This window comes from Electrophorus electricus, chromosome 3 (genome assembly GCF_041902795.1).
Source record: "Electrophorus electricus isolate QZ-2024a chromosome 3, ASM4190279v1, whole genome shotgun sequence".
Lineage (NCBI taxonomy): Eukaryota > Metazoa > Chordata > Actinopteri > Gymnotiformes > Gymnotidae > Electrophorus > Electrophorus electricus.
The window spans coordinates 21,292,343-21,313,442 of record NC_137499.1 but is presented as its reverse complement, the minus strand read 5'-3'; the positions used below and the strand labels follow the sequence as shown (position 1 = coordinate 21,313,442).

Here is a 21,100-nt window from a genome sequence, read left to right as displayed (position 1 = left end):
CGCGCTCGTCGGAGCAGCTTTTCCAGTAGATGTCAGTGTTCGTCGCTAAGTCTCAAGTTCACGAGCCAGCCGGACTACTAAAGAAATACCGGAATCGTTCCGCACTTAAACGGTAATGTCCACCGCGCTCGGTTTGGTCGCTCATCAGAAATAAAGGTCAGTTTCCTTTCCGTTTGTGAGTCCGCAGTTGCCCGAGCTTTCGCTTTGGTCAGACAGCCGGGTTGTTTACCTCGCTGTCTCTTTTCCCGGTTTACGGACGTCGCCCGGGACGATAGTGACTAGCGGTCAGATAGTGAGCGGAGATCCGGACCGGTCGTTCCGGTCGGCGTGTTCGATAACGGCGCATAGACGGGTGCTTTTGGTGACGAGGTGCGTTTCCTTCGTTCCTCACCGTCCGCGGTTTTCCTGGGCGAAGTTTCAAAAACGGGAAGTCTTGGTCGCCTGGGTAGCATGCAGTTTGCAATCTACAAAGAAACCGTTTTGCCGGGCCGTTTAAAAGCGCTTCGACCGACCCGATTTTGGGGCGACTTGGCGATCCTGACGCTTAAATGTGAAACACCTGTGCTTGCACGTTCGAGGATTAAACTCGTGTAGCGGGAGAGAAGTTGGCAGCTCCGTGACCTTAGAGCGTCGTAAGTATATATTATGTGTATTTAAATCAGGTTGTAATTTGGTTATCGATGTAGATTGCTGCCCGTAGGAAAACCTACAACTTAAACCCAAACTCCGCTTCCCACGTACTGGACAGAAGAGCGCGTTGATATCGGCGTGACTTGACACGACGTGGCCTCCTTCAGTTTTCGTACTGGATTGCGTGGATAATTCTAGCTTTCATCGAGTCCCGTCCTTCTTTGATATAAATGTAGTTAGCAGAGCATTCTCTCTTTTCATGATCTGGGAAGGGACGGGTGAATTTGTTGAAATGACCAAGTGTGAAGCCACTAATTGCGAAATGCCTTGATTTTAGTTTTTTTTTGTTGTTGTTGTTGCGGAAACTACTTTTTTTTTTTTGGGTCAAAAAATGCGCTGCATGTGCAAGTGTACGCACCGAGTGCTCTTTTGCGCCGTGTAACACGTCGTAACGTGCTGGAGCGACACATGCTTGACACACTGTAGCCACGGGACGGAACGCCGTCCATTGTTCCTGCGAACGTGCCGAGTTCCAGCCTCGCGCCCAAACGGAGAGCGGCGTGAAAGTTGGCTCGAGGCACGTAAAACCGGGCGCGCGTTCCATTTCGTTTTTAGTTAAGCAACTACCCAGTGACACTCCGGTTCCTTTTGCCAAAAAACCCCTTCTACTCTGCACACCCCGTGTCTTGTTTTAATGTGCCGTACTTGGGCAGCAGCTCCGCCTGTGCCAGGTGTTCGCTTGTTCCTTCATCTCCTTCCTCTCTTACACAGTATTCTACCTTTTTTTTTATTTTTTATTTTTTTTTGTCTCCCCCGATGTGGTTCGTAGATCTACATGTTTAAACGCATGTCTTCCGAATGCACAGAGCGCAGGTGAGGGCGCATCCCTCGTTGTGTAAGTTAGTCACTGGGTCACGCGCTGGTGGCACTCGCGCCAGCTGCTGAGAACGAAAGCGTGCAAGTTGGAGACCGCGCGGTTGAGCCGCGGGGCAGAAGTTGGCAACAGTAGTGGCACCTGGCGCTTTTAATGCCCTTAATACATTTGAAAAGCGTCCAGGCATAAAAAGGAGTAAATGGAAGCTAAAATAAGTTTTCCCTCCAGAAGAGATGTGAGGGGATGATGTTTGATCAGGCCAGAGTATGTTTTTCATCTGATCAGATTGAATAGTTTTGTAGAAACAGCTGCGGTCCCTCAAACAGAAAATCTGGAAGGAGTTCCCTCTTAGCAACTTTCTTTGAAAATTTGCCCAAGGTCCTCTAAAATAGATCTTTTTTGCTAATAATTGTATTAGTATTAATAGTAGTGTTTTGACAGGATATAATTTAATCCAGCCTTATTTTTTTATCAGGTTATGTGTAGCACATGCATCTCTTTAGAGAAGAGAATGTGTAACATGACGTAAAGACATGAAGTCAAAACGGATCTCCTCAGTATTTTATTTGGAGACTAAAAACGCATTACATGTCCAGTTTCACTTTGAACCACAGGCACCTCCAGACAGGCATGCTGCCACTTTATCCAACGATGCCCATGTTGAGTCAGGGCAAGCTCAGGCTGGCGGGCCAAAGGAATACGACCCGTTCTGTAACTTGGATGCTTTTGATGTTAGTCAGCCCATCGTAAAAGACTCTTCTTCTCCGAGTCTCTTCTTGTGCCTTGGGTTGTCCTCCTGATCAGATGTCTCTCACCGTCTGCCCTGTCTCTGTGATCCCGGTCATTGCTAAACCGCCTGGCCCGTGCTCTGTCTTTCCTCTTTACTCAGTTCTCTTCGTCAGTCTTCATGAGATGACCCATCTCCCCGGAGGGAGCAAAAATGGACTTGCTGTGAAACTGTGTAACTCGCGCGTTCCAAAAGGGCAGGAGGATTCTTACAGCTGACATTTTCCTGTGGACCAAAGCTCTTTTCCATTTCCCATGTGTGACGCCTTTTGATCATGTTGTTTAACAGTGAGAGTTTTAAAACATTATTTAATGTGGTTAGCGTGCCATGCATGCCATACACAGCCATGCGTCAAGAGCTTTGTGACCAGACAAAGCAGTAACTGGATAACCCTCCATCAGCATGTGATAATAGCGGCTGCTCAACACTCTGAATTGTGTTTTATTATAAATGGTTGGTAAATAAAACTTTCATGTGCGACAGTTGCAGATTCCCTTCTAGAGCTGTGCCAGGAATTCTAGAAACACCTTGCATTCTGAAACCGAAGCTGGAGGAGGCCTGGGCTGTGTTAGTGTTGGGTCAGGTGTTCCCGTGTCTTCTCTGCAGGCGTGTTCAGACTCGCTCGCTTTCTTCCCGAACATGCCGCCGTTCAAGGAGGCGCCCAAGCCACATGGAAGCTTTTTTTTTTTTTTTTTGCCCCTGCGCAAAAAGAAATCCGTCACAGGAAATGGAAGCAGGAGCCATTCCGTTCAGATCCCACGTGAATCCGCAAGACCCTGAGTGCACTTTGATTCTGCTCTTTAAACCACAGTAACTTCATATTGTGCATATTCTCCATACAATAGACATATAATAATTTGAAAAAATTATGTACATGGCAGATTTTATTTGTACATTGCAATCACAAAATATAAGTCTAAAAAAAGAAAAGAACGGGGACATCACGGGTCCTCAGTGTGTGGCATCTTCCTGAGTTGTTTGAAAGGCCAGTCCCGCCTGTGCTTCCAGTGGATGACGTTACCACGGAGACGGCTGTGGGGAACCGGGACTTGCGTGAGGTCTGATTATGGCAGGCCGGTGACCTTTCACCCGATGCCTCCTGCTTCGCAGTGCCCTTTTGACCTCAAGTGAAGGGGCAGGCTGGAGTGATCTCTGCTCCAAGGAGGTGAAATCACCAACATGACTCTCCCCCGACTAAAGCGCTCACTGCGGAAGTGGTTTGTGTTGATGGCCGGCGACCAATTTCAGAAGCTTCTAGAAAGGTCAGCCTTGTGATGTTTTGCGTGACGCCGTGCTGAGTCATTGCTGAGCCACAGCAGACAGTAGTCACAGTCCTGCCATCAGCATGGTCACAATAAACTTTGTGCTCTCAAACTGCGGACAAATGGAAGCGGGATGTATGTTGTAAGATCATTTGGTCATTTTTAAATTTAATAACTTCTTTTTATTTATTTTTTTATTTTTTAGGCAACCAGACTTGATCTAAAGGTTCAGTCCTACACAGGTTATATAACGAGTAAAAACAAAGCCAGATGAAAAGACAACTCTAACGGGAAAACCCTAAACACTTCCTAGATGAGGAAGACGGATCCAGTGAACGGGGGGGTTCTGTCACCTAGTGAAACATTCAGGGTGGTTCCTGGTTGAGTCACAACAGTGTTGTTTTCCGGTCATTGCTGGGAATTTTCAGCGTGGCTCCAACTGGTGGAGGTGATTATAGGCAGAGATGAGGAATGAGAGGGTGTGTGTGTGTGTGCGTGTAGCTGACCGTCATAAGCAGAGAGGGCGGGATGAAACAGGTGGACGGCTGACAGCTTTGTAACGTTCGTAGACCATCTCAGCTTTCTGAGCTAGAAAGAGTAGGAATGACAGAAGCTAATTTAACGTTTCTCTCTCTCTGTCGTGTGTGGTGGTTTTTCAATGAGTCATTAAGTATAGAGATGCATAAATAGAGCAGATGTTCTTCAGTGCCTGCACGTGTTCGAGCCCAAAGTACAGTAGTGACCTTCCTGCAGGTTGTGTACAAATAAGCTTGGATATAAATGTCAAATAAATAAATGCCACTTGTGCGTTTAAAACACCGTGTCCCTTTTATAGTCATAGCCGAGTCCCCCAATATATATACGACTGGATAATTAATATACAATATCACCACACTATTGGTAAAAATGTCAATTTCCAGTTGATGTAGATAAGTGTATTTAGATACCCGTGGAGCGTGACCTCGGGGAAGGTGTGATGTTTTGTTTACGTGTAAGTGCACAGGGTGGTTAACCGCGATGTGCCAACTGGGCGCTTGACAGTTACTCAGCTGATTGACGCGTTTGATTCGGCCAGTCAATTGGCCAACTCGCATGCGAGATGATTGGCTGAACTGGTTGTGTCAGAGCTGTGCGTGCGTTCCCGAAGACCACCGGCACAAGAGCCAAAGGAAATCTTGTCCAGAGGGAGCGCAGGCTTGTGTGTGTGTGTGTGTGTGTGTGTGTTCTGTTTCACGCCTGCGTGTCACTGTCTTCACACCAGCCCTGGTCTAGCGTGCTCCTGTTCCGTGGGAGTGTGGAGTCGGTATCGGTTTTGTTGTGTGTGGGTGCGCTGTGAGTTTTGTAGCTAGCACTGACGTACTGGTTGTCGTCCATTCCTGAACGTGGTGTAGAGGCCCACTGCCTGCACACCGGGCGACGTGTGTTGATGATTTCGCTGAACTTTGATTGGTGGTCATTACCTGCACACTGTATGTAGTCGATGAAATGCAAAGAAACCAGGGATTTACATCAGAGTGTATCCAGGACACGTGCCTGTTTCGGAGATGGTTTGATAGCCGAATCAATTCCTGGTTTACTAAACCTGGTATTTATATTGTATTTATACAACTGCATAAAATCGGTCTTGCTGAAATTGGTTGTTGTTGCTAAAAAGGAAGTGGAACTGAACATTAAACCGAAGACTTTTACGATTAATGGAGGTATGCACAAATTGTTAGCCACATTTATTTTATACTCGAGTGGCGTGTGTGCGTGCAGGCGGTCTACTACACAGATGAAAATGAGACCCGTCTGTATGCCTTGTAGACGCATGAATGGGATTACGGCTCCTTCTCTGGGCCTACCCAAGCTTTGCCATTCTCCTCGTCTCCATGGTTACAGGTGATGGTGCCAGCTGGTTGGCCGGGCGCTGGTACATGTGAAACTGGTTTTCGTGCAGGCGTGGAGTTGTCCAGCGCCCAAAGCAACCCAACGATATTTGTGTTCATGAGTAAGATAATACTCTTATTGTGACTCACTTGAACATTGAGTCTTTAAGCAAGCAGGTCAGTCAAAAATGCTAATCGCTGAATGAAGATGAATAACCAATTAGCATTATGCAAATGAACATGCTAATCGGTGCCAACTAGATATCTAACGGTTCTTAATAGAGAGCTCTGGCAGTGTGTGATGACCTCATTCGGTTCTGTTAATTACACTGAAGTTGACGTTCTTGACGGTCATAATTCTATTATCCTGGCTGTTAATATTCTCAAGCAGCGAAGCACAGGTGTGCCAGCTGGACGAGTGGGCGAGCACAGCAAAGCCCACCCCTTTGCTGCAACCGCTCAGTCTCGTCGGACCATCGGCAGCAGTTCGGCACCCGGAGCCAGTAGATGGCAGAATGCTCCTCTAAGCGAAGCCCCGGTCTGGACCCGGGCCGGAGTTTAAGAATGCTTTCACGTGGGGCCTAGCTCCCGGACTACCGTTCAATTCTGATGGTGTGTCAGCAAAACACTGCTCATTTTTGGAATAGGTTTTGTAGTTTGGAGGGGGGGCAGTGGATGCGAATATCACAAAATGTCCTTTAACCGTTAGCCACTCTAAAATGTCTCTGGGTTTCTTCTGGCTCTACCTGTGCCAGGTAACTTGTGAATATTTACCCAGAAATCTTTGCTGTCATACGTTTTGCAGTGAGGCGTTGTGACTGTAATGCGTCGTGTGGAGTGTGTTCAAGGAATGCCCATGCTTTGGCGTGTGTGTGTGTAGTGGTTTGGGTTTTTTTTGTCAGCTCATGCTCCGTCATTACTTTATCTGCTGGGTGTTTTACTTCTGCTTTCAGTTGATGTTGAGTCATTTTATAGAGTCAGCGCTCACCCAGCCTGACACTCAGCAGACCAGAGTGTCTCCTATCCTGTTAACATGGTTCCTGTCTGTGGACTCACTGCGCAAACATTTGGTAACGTCATGGAGGTGACTGAGTCCTGAATCTCATTTCCAGTCTTATCGCAAAGCTTTATTAAGCTTGTCGGCGTTTTCCTGTAACTGCCTGCACTAATGTTTCTGGATTAGTATCAGTTTGCCTTTCTAGAGAACACACACACTCGCTGAGCTAGATACACTGACAGTCTATTATGTCAGCAACACCTATTTGCCGAGATGGATTACCGAAGAATGCATTATGTTCTCAATCAGATCTGTTAAAAACATTACCGTAACTGCTGTAACGGAAACAGAAGAGGAGAGGGACTCCTGGCAGATGTTGGGCTGAAGTTGGCCTGTGGGGTTTTTCCTGTCATTCTGAACGTTCCCGTCTGTTTCAGGCGTCAGCTGCAGAACTGGGTGCTCTCGGTGGTGTTGTTTCCCCTCGTATCTCAGGGTCGTCGTCCCCTGCCGTCAGCACACGCTGCTGCGTTGACGCCGAACACCGAAGCTGCCAGCAGGAGTCCGGACGCTCCAGGTTTGGGATTGGTTTGTGGACTGGCATGGTACCTCTTCAGTCCCCGTTGGGGGACGGGGGCGGTGCTGGCGGAGTGGAGTTGTTTTGATTAATTGAAGATGGGTGGAGAGAAGCTCTCAAACACGAGTTGAATCCATCACTCCACTTTCCGATCCAGCACCAGATCCCCGCGTCTGGGCGCTGAGGACGCCTACCAAGCTGATCTGGGGTCAGTCCGTTCTGGCAGCTGCAGTGCGCACCCCTCCCCGTGGCCTGCGTCGATGAGCGGATTGCTGAACTGGGTCAGGTTTCAGCAGATGACCACCCCCACCCTTGAGGGCTTGCCATTGATCGGGTCGGTCTTGGCGGGAGAAATGGAGTTGTGGTGATGCGTTTCACACGGCAGGGGGTGGGTGGTTGTCCCACTGTAGGGAGGAAAATCTGCCTCAGACTCATAAACTAAAGGGGCTCCGCCACTGAGATTGGCAACTGTTCCACTCCTAATGTCGTTTCCGGGGAAGCGCTTTTGGAGCTTGGCCTCTCGGCGCAGGCAGGACGTGGCGAGGTCGGGGGGGGGTGTGTGTGTCCATCCTCCTGGTCTGCTCTGATTTCATAGCTTCTTAATCACAGTATAGAGGAACTGGACATAAATATCGGAACCGTTCTCAGGGACTCTGTAAGACGAGGCTAGCATGATGAAATTCCTCCATTACCTTGGATGAAGGCAATCTGATAACGGGAACTCTTGTTTGTACGGAATGAACTGACACGAAGCATTCCCGGTGAAGCTTCGGGAAGCGCCATCGCTGGTAACTTCACGCCGAAGCTTCGGCCTTTTGAGCAGAGCTTCTGTGTTCATCCTAGTGCTTTAATTCCCGTCCATCCGAATTACGAGAGCTAATGCGTTTACATGCTGTGTTCCAGGGAGGGAGGAAATTCAAATCCTGTGGGCGGCTTCCACGGCTTTGGAAGCGGACTGGTCGTGTCGGAATTGTACGTGTCCCTCCCCCACCCTTTTTGTGCCTTTCACAGTTTCCACTTGCGTGGCGAGCAGCACGCGCCTTCCCCTACCGTAAGTGGGTGTAACGGGTGACTCCGTCAGCGCGCGCTCATGCTACAAAGGTGCGCGCCTCGAATGTCCCCATTTCAGGCCCTCTCTCCATCCTACAACTAGGAGGTGGCCGCCATGGCGTCACAGGACGGGCGGGACCGGGACAGCGGCGGACAATCGGACAGCAGGCTGAAGAACAAGAAGCCCCCGAGTCTGGTGATCGCAATCCCACCTTCCGAGGCGGAGGATGGCACGCCCACGCCGACCAAGCAGGTACAAGGTGGCGGCCAGCCGCAACCTGCCTCTATTTTTGACAACGAAGAAGTGATGACATTTGTTGTTGCAGTATTGCGATGAAAACCCGACGCCCCGCCCCTCTTTTGTTGACCTCTGACATTCACCTTGTCGCCCAACCGGCGAGGGCAGGGGGGGTTGATGCGTTTGCCGCGCCGGTCAGGGAGGGATGTCTGAAGCCCCTTTTCCAGTTCGATCCCGGCTGCAGCATGCGCCTCAGGTCAAATGCCAAATCCCGCTTGCTGCTGCTTCAGACGCCTCCCTCGTCGGTGCCCAAACCCTCCTGCTGAGGGCGTTTACTCGCGAGTGTTCCAATCACTGCTTCCGTACTGTCGGAGACACGGACGTGGCAGAGGGGTCAGTAAACGGTTAATAGCAGCTTTAAGGCTCTGCTGGGAGTCGCAAGACTTTTGAGGACTCGTGGGTCAGTTGTTGGGAGACGTTCGTGATTTTATATTTTTGAGAACAAATTAAATTGTATTTATAACGTCGTTAACTGAAACGGTGACTATGTAGATGTGCTCAGCAGTGCCGTGGTGTTCTGCGTGTTAAATAGCTGTCGTGTGCAAGTTCTGAACATTTCTGTAGTGCATTACCCAGCTAAAGGTGTGTGTGTTTATGTAGGACTGCTGGTAGTGAGTCTGTGGTCTGATCGGTGTGTGTGTGTGTGTGTGTGTGTGTGTGCACAGCAGTTGACTGAGGTGTTCTCAGACAGCGAGGCAAACGAGAGGAGAGCAGTGTACGGCAGACAGTCGTCTCTGTCCCAGAGCATCCGCAGGTAACGTCTCCACGCCACAGTGTCCCTGCACGCTTCCCCACACTCAGTCATGGAGCGTGCGTGTGTGTGTGTGTGTGTGTGTGTGTGTTTGGGGGGACAGGGGCACAGCGCAGTGGTTTGGTGTGGCGGAGGACGGCGAGACCCAGCAGCAGGTGTGGCAGAGAAAGAGTCTGCGTCACTGTAGTCAGCGATACGGACGCCTGAAGGCCCAGTACAGGGACAGCCATGAGCACAGCAGCACGGAGCAGGCGCTCGAGTCTCCTGCTCCACACAGGATGCCCAGGGTATTGGATACACACACACACACACACACACACACACACATGGAGCAGGCGCTCGAGTCTCCTGCTCCACACAGGATGCCCAGGGTATTGGATACACACACACACACACACACACACACACACACACACACACACACACACACATATATCACTGGCTGAATCAGAGCTAATGGTTTTTAAATCACTGGCAATGTGTTCAATGTGTACTATATCATGCTAGTAATCCCCCCGACAACAATCCAATACTAAAAAAACATTTAACCCCCCCCCCAGATCGTGGACCCCCTGGCCCGCGGCCGTCAGTTCCGGTACGACGACTCGGAGCGGCCGAGGACGCCGCACACGGCGCACCCTCCCCCGCCCACGGCCCACACCCCGCTCACGCCAGGCGCTGCCTCCCTCTGCTCCTTCTCCAGCCAACGCTCCACCTACGGCCGCCTGCTGCGGAGGAAGAGGGAGTCCGTGGCCCGCATGAGCATCCGCGCGGCCTCCAACCTGCTCCGGGTTAGTGGAGCCGGAAGGGGAGGGGCTTCGGAGAGGTGGGGGCAGGGTGAATGGGTGGCGCCGTTGCCTGCAGAGCAAGCGCTGCAGGAAGTGGAGAGAAGGTTAGAAATGTCTGCTCCGTTTGGCTGGTTTCTGGTGAACCAGACATGATTAATCGCGAGGGGCACAACGCAGAGGGTGCCGAGAGCAACCGCCCGTAGGCGCGTGACCGCGGTGGGCGTCGGCGGTGCCGTGCGGTGGGTGAGCGAGCTGCGTTTGCCGCCCTTTTCCGCAGGGTCGCCCGGGGCTACAGGCGGGGCGTGGCTGCCCCCGGCGGAGCTTCACCCGACCCAGCTGGGTAGAGGAGGACACAGCCGACATGAACGATACCGCTGACTCTGTGTTCTTCAGCAAGGCAAGTGGCTCCGTCCACACACGCTGGTGTGTCTAAACCTGACCGTGTGACCTGTGGGTTGGTCCCGAGATGTCAGGCTAATATTTTGGGCTCCCTGTTCTGCCAGTTTGTTTGGGACGCCAGTATAACGCCAGCCAGTAGCGTACTGGCTGTGAAGTGTGGAATGAAGTGCACGTGAAGGCCCTGCCAGTTGCTTCTGCAGGGCTTTCATATAATGAGGTTACACACACCCACGCGCGCTCACACAGGAGGGAAACAATTTTCAAGCATTTTATGGTTTCTTTGCATGCAACCATGAAAAAGGAATGTTGAAATAAGCCCCCACACGTGTGTGTGTGTGTGTGTGTGTGTGTGTGTGTGTGTGTGTGTGCGTGTCTCTCAGGTGGATGCCCATGAGGAGTTGTACTCTATGGCCGATGATGTGTTTGAGTCCCCTCCGCTCTCTGCCTCCCTGGCACCAGACGGCCCTCTGGAGGATGTGGGCCGCTACCTCAACATGTAAGAGACACGCTGTAGTAGTATAGTAGTCTGTCTGTCTCTGTCTCGCGCGCGCGCTCTCTCACTCACACTCCCTCCCTCTCTCTCTCTCTCCCCCTCAACGGGAACGCCAGGGTTCCGGTCCCTGCGGAGAAGGCTGCTCCGCGCCGGGGCGGACGCATCGCCTCCCGGGTGAAGCGCTTCGCCTTCCCCAAACATAAGCGGCAGTACGGGATGGGGGTTGTGGGCAAGTGGCTGAACCGCCACTACCGGCGGAGCCTGAGCAGCCAAGTGCAGAAACAGCTGGACCAGTTCCACAGTCACAGGTGGAGCACAACGCACGCCACACCCACAGCACAGGTCATGCCCATAATACAGGTCACACCCACAACGCACGCCACACCCACAGCACAGGTCATGCCCATAATGCAGGCCACACCCACAACACAAGCCACAGCACAGGTCATGCCCATAATACAGGCCACACCCACAACGCACGCCACAGCACAGGTCATGCCCATAATACAGGCCACACCCACAACGCACGCCACAGCACAGGTCATGCCCGTAATACAGGCCACACCCACAATGCACGCCACACCCACAGCACAGGTCATGCCCGTAATACAGGCCACACCCACAATGCACGCCACACCCACAGCACAGGTCATGCCCATAATACAGGCCACACCCACAACGCACGCCACACCCACAGCACAGGTCATGCCCATAATACAGGCCACACCCACAACGCAGGCAACACAGCGCAGGGTAAACTGGCCTCTGAGGCGAAGGATACTGCCCTGTGCAGCTGCTTTAGCACTGAAACATGAACTGTTGGGGATTTATTTATTTATTTTTTATTTAATTTTTAAATTTAATGAACTGTTTCCGATAACACCGCAGCATACACAGACTTGCGAGGGACACGTGGTTTTGTTTTTTTTTTGTTTTTTTACTTTTAGGCGCAGGGGGGAAATTATTTTTGGGCAGTTTGACAGATGTCAGAACAGGGACTCTACAATGCTGCAGCCTTTCAAAACCTTGTGAAATGAACTGTGAAAGTGTTCTGCCTTTCACAACGTGTGTGTGTGTGTGTGTGTGTGTGTGTGTGTGTGTGTTTAGGCCCTATTTTACCTACTGGATCACCTTCGTGCACATCGTCATCACCCTGCTGGCCTGCTGCACCTACGGCTTCGCCCCTGTTGGCTTTGCTCAGCACTCGGTGACTCAGCTGGTGAGCGTCTCCCGGGAGGCCCGTACTGCTGGACTGCCTGGATCAGGCCTTCCTGTGCATGCTTCAAGCATTGGACTGCAGAACCGTCGGGGGGGGGGCACGTGGGGGGCGTAGAGATACAGAGATGTGGAGGTCTTTTGGTCCGATGTTGAAGGATTCCACGGGCCTGCCAGGAAAACCGGCCGGGGCGGCCCGCGTGTTTCGTACGGCCGGAGCACCTCTTCCCGAGACCTTGGGTTTCCGGAGTGCCATCCTGGCCTTCGCTCCGGGCCCGTTCCAAACTCTTCCTTCTCGTTAACAGAAGGGAGCGCCCACGGCAGTAGCGTCTCGTCTGTCTGTTTTTCTCCGTCAGGCTGCTGCTTCGCTTTCCTTTCGTTTTGTTTCTCCTCTTCTCTTGTCTCCTTCGTTGGGTCATTCCTACCCCACCGTTTCTTCCTCCAGGTGCTGAAGAACAAGGGCATCTACGAGAGTGTGAAGTACGTTCAGCAGCAGAACTTCTGGATCGGCCCCGGAACTGTGAGTACCCAGCGGCTGTTCCAGAACCTTCCACCTCCCTGGGGAAGAGGCTGGCAGGCAGAGGGGACCACGAACGGGTCCACGTCTGAGCAAACTCAGGAAATGTTGTCCTTCACCTTTCTTGTTGCAGTATTCAGAACAAAATGACAAAATCGACACCCCCTTTTTGCGCCAGCAGCAGGCGTTTGGTTAAGTAACAGGCGTTTGGTTAAGTAATTTCAGCACAAGAATCTTTTCAGTTTTGCAACTGGTTTCAGACTAAACCTGATGCACTCTTTGCTTTGAGTGTTGATTATACCGAGTTTGACAAGATCTCAGTTCTGCAGTTAAAAACCAACACGGGCACGCACCACCCATTCGAGTGGGTTTAAACCTAATGAGCAGTAATGGGTCAACACAGACACTGAAACACCGTGTACCCTGCTTGTTTTTGATTACCCTTTAATGTCGAATGGTGTTGGAGTCGCTTGGCTGCGATTCTGAACGTGTGCGCGTGCGTGGGTGTGTGTGTGTGTGTTGCAGGAGGATCTGATCCACCTGGGGGCAAAGTTTGCGCCCTGTATCCGACGAGACGCGCAGATAGCGGAGCTGATGCGCAAAGCCAAAGAACTAGAGAGAGAATCTGGATGTTGTGTGCAAAACGACAACTCGGGATGTGTGCAGACGCTCCGGGACGGCTGCTCGGTACGCTCGTGTACACAGTCAGCGTGGTACTAGAATACGCACATTTCTAAACAGCTGCACTTTTCCATTTGAAGATGGAGTTCCCCACAATTGTAATTGGAACAAGGAATGTTATACATGTGTTTGAGTGTACATTTGGTGTCACTGGGGAGACTATGAAGTTGATGTTTGTTTATTTGGGGTTTTTCACTACTTAAAAAGTTTAGTTACGGTAACTACTGTACACACTGTACATCTTTCAGCAAGATGACATAGGAACAGATGGTCCAGTTGGCTGTAAATAGACTTTGGTCAGTATTTTAGGGCGGGTTTTTTTGACATTACTCATATACCGATATAAACATCTTAAGTATGTTATCTGGGGTTGGGCCTCATTCATGCAGCTCTTTGCTGCCACCTAGAGGCTGTAAAGTTCTCAGTATTATAGAAGTTTATGACTGGGTACCATAAGCAACTCGTGTCTAAGATGCTGCCATCACCCCACTGCAAGTCAACGAGCCATAGGAACATCTGAATACATTTTAAACTTTGTTTTCTTATCCTCTCCTGTGGACTAATCCAGGAGACTTTGGCCACCTTCATTAAATGGAACAATGAAAATGTAGACATCACTCGTTCCTCAGGAGCGGTGTGCCATCAGGACCCCAGGTACCACCCCCCCACACACACTGAGGCACACCTGCTGAAAAGCCACAGCTGCGTTATTCAGCACTGGGGCTGGAGTTTGGTTCTGTGACCTTAGTCTGTTCTGTGTCGCTTTTCATCTGTTTCTTCTGGTGGTGAAATGCATTCTGGGAATAGGACCTGTGAGGAGCCCGCATCAGCCGAGCCTCACATCTGGTCCGATGACATCACGGAGTGGCCGGTGAGCAATCTCGCACGTTTCTGTCCGGCAGAGCGCGAAAGCCAAAGGTGTTGTTTTACTTGGCGAGTTTGGGGTGTGTTGGGGTGAGCGCATGTGGGTTGGGGAGGGGGGTTAAGGTTGAGGGTGGGGTGGGTTAGGAGTGAACACAGGGTGAGCGTGGGGTGGGTTGGGGGTGAGCTGGCGTTCAGAAGACCTCCTGGGTGATCCGTCTTTGGCTGTGTGCTCTCAGATTTGCACAGAGCAGCGGGCGTGGAACCACACAGGCTACCGCCACATGGACTGCACCATCCGGGGAAGACCCTGCTGCATCGCAACCAAGGGAAGCCAAGGGCGCATCAGGTGGGCAGGGAAGGGGGCGGAGCTAACGCCTCTCACAGCACGTCTACGAAATCTCGCGACTGTGGTTGCATTTTGGAACAGCCTCCAAATTATAACTTTTTTTGTTTTTTTTTTGCTATTTATGAATTAAAATTTAAATGTTTAAATATTCAAATGTTCTGTTATATTACAGCTACGATTAATCTAAGATGTTATGGTGATGATGGTGCTGTAACGGTCTTCCTGTAACTCGGCCTTTCTCGTCAGGTGCGAGATTGCCACGCGAGAATACTGTGACTTCATGCATGGTTACTTCCACGAGGAGGCCACCCTCTGCTCTCAGGTACCACACTGCCATGGCTGATGATGACGATGCTAATGATGACTGCCATCACTCTCCACACCGACCATGGTGGTGGTTGTAACGTTGGCTTGCCCCTGACTGCATCACGGTACAGGCTGCACGTTTTGGAAGGAATTTCTGGAGCGTTTTAAGCAGGGCTCCGAGATGCAGGTAGGCTCGACCTCCGGCCACGCATCGGCGGTGCGTTCACAGGGGATAAACCGCGGCTCCACACGCTCACCTGTATCGGTTTACATCACTGGGCCTGAGCGCCCAGTGCTCTGGAAGGCTCCGCGCGCCAAGGCCCGGAGATTGAACCACTGTGCTGAACTGCGTTTTTCGTGCAGGCCTCATTTAACCTGAGAGTCGAGCATTTCTCCGATAATCAACGCCGCATAAAAGCTCCGAAACGCAAAGGCCCGAAGGATTTAAGTGCCCGTTAAAATGTAAGGCACAGCTAAGATGAGAAGCCTTTAAGATGTTTGTTTTTGTCCCTAAGGGTACCGTTCAGAAGGTTTAACAGTGTTGTGTATGCAGGAAATGTGGTTTTATTGTAGCAACACTCGCCCACCGTTGCAGGTTCACTGTCTGGACGACGTGTGCGGCCTGCTGCCCTTCCTGAACCCGGACATCCCAGATCAGTTCTACCGGCTGTGGCTCTCGCTCTTCCTGCACGCAGGGTAGGGTGACCGCTGACCTCAGAACAATTCAGAGCACCGTGGATCTCCTGAACAAGGAGGATATTGTTAACAGAGACGGACGTGATTAGGTTTCATCATTGAATGAACACGTCAGTGAAAACATTATTCCATTCGGTCAGCGACGTCTTCGTCAATAGATGAAGGAATTGACACATCAATGGATCAACGAACAGACCATTTAATCACCTAGCCTGTCGCTGTGCTCCTTTTATAACCAGTATAACCAGTATCACCTAATGGACAGGCTCTTTCTCTCTGTGTCCCCTCAGTCTGCTGCACTGTCTGGTGTCCGTCGTCTTCCAGATGACCATCCTGAGGGACCTGGAGAAGCTTGCCGGCTGGTTGCGCATCTCTATCATCTACATCTTCAGCGGCATCACGGGGAACCTGGCCAGCGCGCTCTTCCTGCCGTACCGGGCAGAGGTACCCCCCCCTTCGCTCGCCGCATCTTGTTGCGGTTGCTAAGGCCTATGCTGTCTTCCTGTACCGAACGGGTCAGGTGTGATGTCGCATTTTGGCACGGACGAGACGTACTGGACGCGTCACTGCCCAGTAGAGAGGAGAGAGAGCCGTGGCTGTCTTGTGACGAGTCCAGTGCTTCTCTGGTTAACCACACGTGTCCGTGTGAGAGAAAGACGCCGAGTTAATAAGGGAGAGAAAGGAAATTCTACTTATCAGCACAATCTACTTAATCTCCTGAATTCCAACTGGCTGTGGTGTTTTAAATGGCCAAATTTAGCCACGTTCCCAGAGAACACGATCACACATACTGACATGCTGTCTGAGTAAGAGCATCCGGCGAATGCCGTAAACGTAAACGCAAAATGTTTTGGTTTTTTTTTATGAGGATTTTAATGATGCAGAGCAGATGAGGGATCGACTGAAATAGCATGATGCCAAAGGCACCCAGACTTGGCATTCCCCTACAGCAGCTCCAGTCATAGCCGGGCTGTGTTGTAGGGCCGGTTCTGTCCTGTATCTGCCCTCCTCACACCTCACGGCCAGTTCTGAGCACATCACCTGCAGTATAAGTACATGTGTGCTTTGAAATCGCCTTGGATATTAAAGCTTAAGTGCCTCTTTAACAGCTAAATCTAAACTCTGAAAAATTTGTTCTGCCAATTGGATAATCACTGAATGTAAGCCCTCACGTGTGTGTGTGTGTGTGTGTCTGCTACCTGATGTGCTGATGGAAAAATAGGGTTGGATTAATGTCTGGATGATCTGTCTGCAAGGCACTCTGAGCAGATCTAGCAGGATCTAAGCTCCAGCAGGTAGTGCGGCGGCGGTGCGTATGCGAGCAGCAGGCTGGGAGATCCCAGCATGCCCAGGGTCCATATGCTGCCACGCCCTTTCTGTTCCCGCTTGGGCACGTGCTGGGATTCACGGCCTTCCCACAAGCTGGATTAACGGAACGGCATGGCCCAGTTTAACCCAGTTTATCTCGCTAAGATCCTCTTACGCTTCTCACGTTTGTTGGGGGGGGGGGGGGGGGGGGATGGGAGACGCATTCTTCTTTCACACTTATGATGGTTTTGTGATACACTGGTGAAGCCCCAAATGAATGAAGTTATATTTATATATATATTTGTATAAGGCCTTTTAGGGAACGCAGGGTCACTTTACAATTAACACACACACAGCTTTTACACCCAGACACACACTGGTGAGAAGCGGCAGACAAGTGAGCACAGCGTACCCTCAACCGGAAACGTCAGCCCAATGGGACACGCGCGCGCGTGCGCACACACACACACACTGCATACTCTGAACAGGAAACGTCAGCCCAATGGGACACACACACACACACACTGCATACTCTGAACAGGAAACGTCAACCCCCTGGGGGACCGAATCAGGTGCAGGGAGGACAGAGCACCACCCACCACAGGGCATGCAGAGTCAATCATTCTCTCACACACACACACCAGTTTATTTGGGATGGCCAATTTGCCCTAACCTCCATGTGTTTGGACTGTAGGAGGAAACCAGAAACCCTGGAGAACACAGACACAGGGAGAACATGGAAACTCCACCCAGATAGGCACCTGAACCCTCTCTGCATTTAATGCACCAGTATACAGCAAGTGGAAAATGTATGAAATGACCTTGCTTACAAGGCACACGCCTTAGAGGCCAATTATCCAGTCAGAGTGATCAAATGAAAGCCGTAGCCGATCGGTTAACGGTGGATCAATATATGCGCAGGCTGATTTGCAAGATCACTCACAGTGGTGCTTATCCCGTGACTAAGCTATGTGAACAGACTTCTCCTTCAGAGTGTTTGAGTCAGTCTGTGCCACTGAGCTAATCCCCCATCCCCCTCTCACTCTCTCACACACACACACGCACACACACACCCACCCACCACACACGTGGAGTCGGTGCCAGCACGTGCTGTGTGAAAAGCTTTAGCGGACTTTCACATGTGACCTGGGGTTTTGGTGGTAGCTACCCAAGTCTGGCCTGTTCCTAAGCCTGGGGCCCTGGGTGGTGTGAGCGCACAGCTCTAAGCAAGCGCTCCCATGCTCGCAGGAGGGTGTCACGCTAGCACTCCTGAAGCAGGATACCAAGAAAGGGACCCTCGTCTTGAGGGTCTTGATCTTGGGCGGTTGTTAAGTTGAGTCCAATTTATTTCTATAGTGCTTTTTACAACAGCTGTTGTCACAAAGCAGCTTTACAAATGTCCTAGACCCCCCCCCCCCCATGAGCAAGCCAAGGTGGACAGTGGTGAGGAAAAACGCCTTAGAGCATGAGGAAGAAACCTTTAGAGGAACTAAGACTTAAAGTGTGGGGGGGGGGGGGGGCTTGATGCACATCCTCCTCCGGTAGTCTTTCCTACTTTTCTCTGTCTCTCTGTAAAAGAAGCAAACGGCTTCTCCGTATCCTGTTCTTAAAAGTTGGCTCCTGTGCCCAGAACTGTGAGCCTCCCTCTGTGTGTGTGCTGGTTTCATGACAGGGTTCAAATGTCCACTTTTCTTGGAGCTCCGCTCAAAGGTCCATCTGCAGTTACCAGACCTTCCCCCTCCTCTCTCCTGGTGTGAGCACGTTTTACATGCAAAACGGCCTCAATGGTGTTTTACTGAGGGGCGTGGAGAAGATTTTGAATTCAGTACGTGAGGTTGTGAATCTGCCCCGTTCCTAAACTGGACATCACATATTTACGTGTTTGCGGTCCTGCCATTCGTAGCTGTTCTGCGCCAAAAAATACAACTAGGTAAAAATCAGAAGAAAGTCAAGGTTGGCTTGTTTGACCTCCAACCCCTGCGCGTTAGCCTAACGAGTCCCCGTTGGTTCCACTGCGACGAACACATGCCTCTTCCTTACTTTTTGTCCTGATACCCACTCCAGCTGTTACTAACGCTCACCAACCGTGTCGGCCCATATGTTACCGTGACGCCAGGGGCAACGGAACTACAAATGTAGCGGGTTGGCATAACCCTCAACAAGCTAATGAGCTTGACATGCAGAAGGCACCGTGGTCAAGATCTGTCTGTCACAGGCTCAAACACCTTTTATTGCATGCAAAGACGTGACGTGGTGTGAAAGTTATTAAAAACTGACATCAGTGAAACCATGTGTGTTTTTTTGTTCTGTTTTTCTTTTGGTTCCTTACACCCCCTTCATTTTGCTCCCTGGTGTAGGTGGGCCCGGCAGGCTCCCAGTTTGGCCTGCTCGCCTGTCTCTTTGTAGAGCTCTTCCAGGGCTGGCAGATGCTGGAGAAGCCGTGGAAGGCCTTCCTCAAGCTGCTGGCCATCGTCCTCTTTCTCTTCCTGTGCGGCCTGCTACCGTGGATCGACAACGTGGCGCACATCTTCGGCTTCCTCTCCGGCCTGCTCCTCTCCTTCGCTTTCTTGCCGTACGTCACGTTCGGCACCTTCGACGCGTACCGCAAGCGTGTGCTCATCCTGCTCTCACTGCTTGCCTACGTGGGCCTCTTCTCCTCGCTGATCGTCTGGTTTTACATCTACCCCATCAACTGGTACTGGCTGGAGCACCTCACCTGCCTTCCGTTCACCAGCAAATTCTGCGAACGCTACGACATCGACCACGTGGTGAACTAGCTCGCCGCTCCTCTGCGGGGATTGGCCACGTGAGGCCACCAGCTAAGCTCCAGGTCAGGACAGCAAGCGGGATTGGCTTTTCGGGAGCCACGAGTCGAGCAGTACACGTGGGGGAAAGGAAAGTTGATTGACCGATACTAGGATAGGACTCACCACAGGTTTATAGGCCAGGAGATTTGACGAGCTGTTCTCTGAACTGTGCGGTCCTTCTACTGCAGGGGACTCGGGTACAATACGTATAGTTACACTATTTCCGTCTGACACAAAATCTAATTTGGTGCACCATGTTTCTGTTACAAACCCTTGCCTTAAACTATCCTTCCTTTTCTAGGTTCTTGTTTATGGTGTGACAGTGGCGTGATGGTTTCTACTTTGTTGCACTAATGGATCGCGCGACTGCCCTCCACGCTAGAATGTGGAACCGTGTCCTTTGCGTTCACGTGTTCATGCTCAGACATGCCGTGGCTTTTAATTGTTTCTTTAAGCACAACCAATCAGGATTTGCCACCAAGACAATCTGTCATATGCCATGTGATCTGGATCGGGTGCCGCTCCTAAAAGAAAGTGGTTTTGGTGACCAAGGAACTCCGAGCCATAAGCATATTAATTTAAGGATATTTCTTTGAATTTAAGCCTTTTGAATTGACCTTTATCGTAAATATGGAGAAAGGTGTTCTTATGTATGGTACCTTCATCAAGTGACGTTTACAGGACCTTGACAAGCAGATCCAGTCCACTCTCAAGTTCTTAGACAAAAACATTTAGTTGCCTGGCAGACTCTGAACGGTTCTAGAGCATCACAGACTGTTCTAGGACACCGTCCACGGAAACCAGGGCGCCCCTGCTTGGCTGGGCGATTGGAGGCAGCTGCCTCGGCGTCTGGCTCCATCAGAGAAACTGATGACTGAAATGTGTAGGAGTCACGTTCCATCACTCACACACAGCGGCAAAGCCGGTTTATAGTCCCGTAATTTTGGCATGTTTATTCCTACATATGGTGTTGTCATACGGTACTGTGTGATGACTAAAGATGATGATGGAGTTTGCGTTATACCGTTTCTTGAGCACTGCCAATGGAACCATGGTGTGCATGAGCCACAGAGTGGGGGGAAAAGCTTGGGTTACGTATCAAATTCGCCCTTTTCAAAAATGTTGGTTGAGTTGATGGGCCACTTATGCATTTCATCCAATCTAAATGTGATATTTTGTCAATGTAATTATTACTACTTGTAAGTTTTTAAGACAATATATGCCATTATTTTTCTGGTTTGATGAGTTTTTTTTGTTTTTTTTTTCTACTTTTAAGTAAACAAGTGCACTGTGCCTTAAGTAGAAAAGGGAATAATCTTTAATTTTCACTATCTAAAAATCTCCATTGTGAAACACACGTTTGTACAAATGTTTGTGCAGGTATGACTGGACCAAATATCCATATATGTTAAAAGAAAATGGACACTTTTAACACATCACTATACTCGTTATTTTTCTCTGCCTTTTATAGTTTGCAAGAAAGTGCTTTTCCTCAGAATAAATGTAGAATTCCCTCCCCCAAAGCCTTGGTATCTGTTTCACATCTGGAATGATCATCCACTTTGCTGCTGTCTTCCCAAAATTAAACC

General features: G+C 50.4%; 1 protein-coding gene across 9 annotated transcripts; it reads left to right on the top strand.

The window, feature by feature from the left end:
* The first annotated feature begins 1 nt into the window (after position 1).
* Positions 2 to 21,027, top strand: LOC113583275 (inactive rhomboid protein 2). 9 transcript variants are annotated; one of them, XM_081710564.1, is made up of 19 exons: positions 15 to 112; positions 7,896 to 8,043; positions 8,146 to 8,295; positions 9,009 to 9,094; positions 9,195 to 9,378; positions 9,652 to 9,882; positions 10,157 to 10,276; positions 10,659 to 10,774; positions 10,888 to 11,079; positions 11,879 to 11,990; positions 12,432 to 12,506; positions 13,029 to 13,190; positions 13,753 to 13,838; positions 13,992 to 14,055; positions 14,285 to 14,394; positions 14,641 to 14,716; positions 15,296 to 15,396; positions 15,687 to 15,840; positions 19,062 to 21,027. In XM_081710564.1, the coding sequence occupies exons 1-19, from the start codon at positions 30 to 32 to the stop codon at positions 19,479 to 19,481; spliced, it is 2,670 nt and encodes an 889-aa protein (XP_081566690.1). In that variant the 5' UTR covers positions 15 to 29; the 3' UTR covers positions 19,482 to 21,027. The 9 variants fall into 9 exon arrangements, with proteins under 9 accessions (XP_026875327.3, XP_081566690.1, XP_026875325.3 ...); XM_027019524.3 differs by having other exon boundaries at positions 9,006 to 9,094; XM_081710567.1 differs by having other exon boundaries at positions 99 to 156; positions 9,006 to 9,094.
* Positions 21,028 to 21,100: the final 73 nt, after the last annotated feature.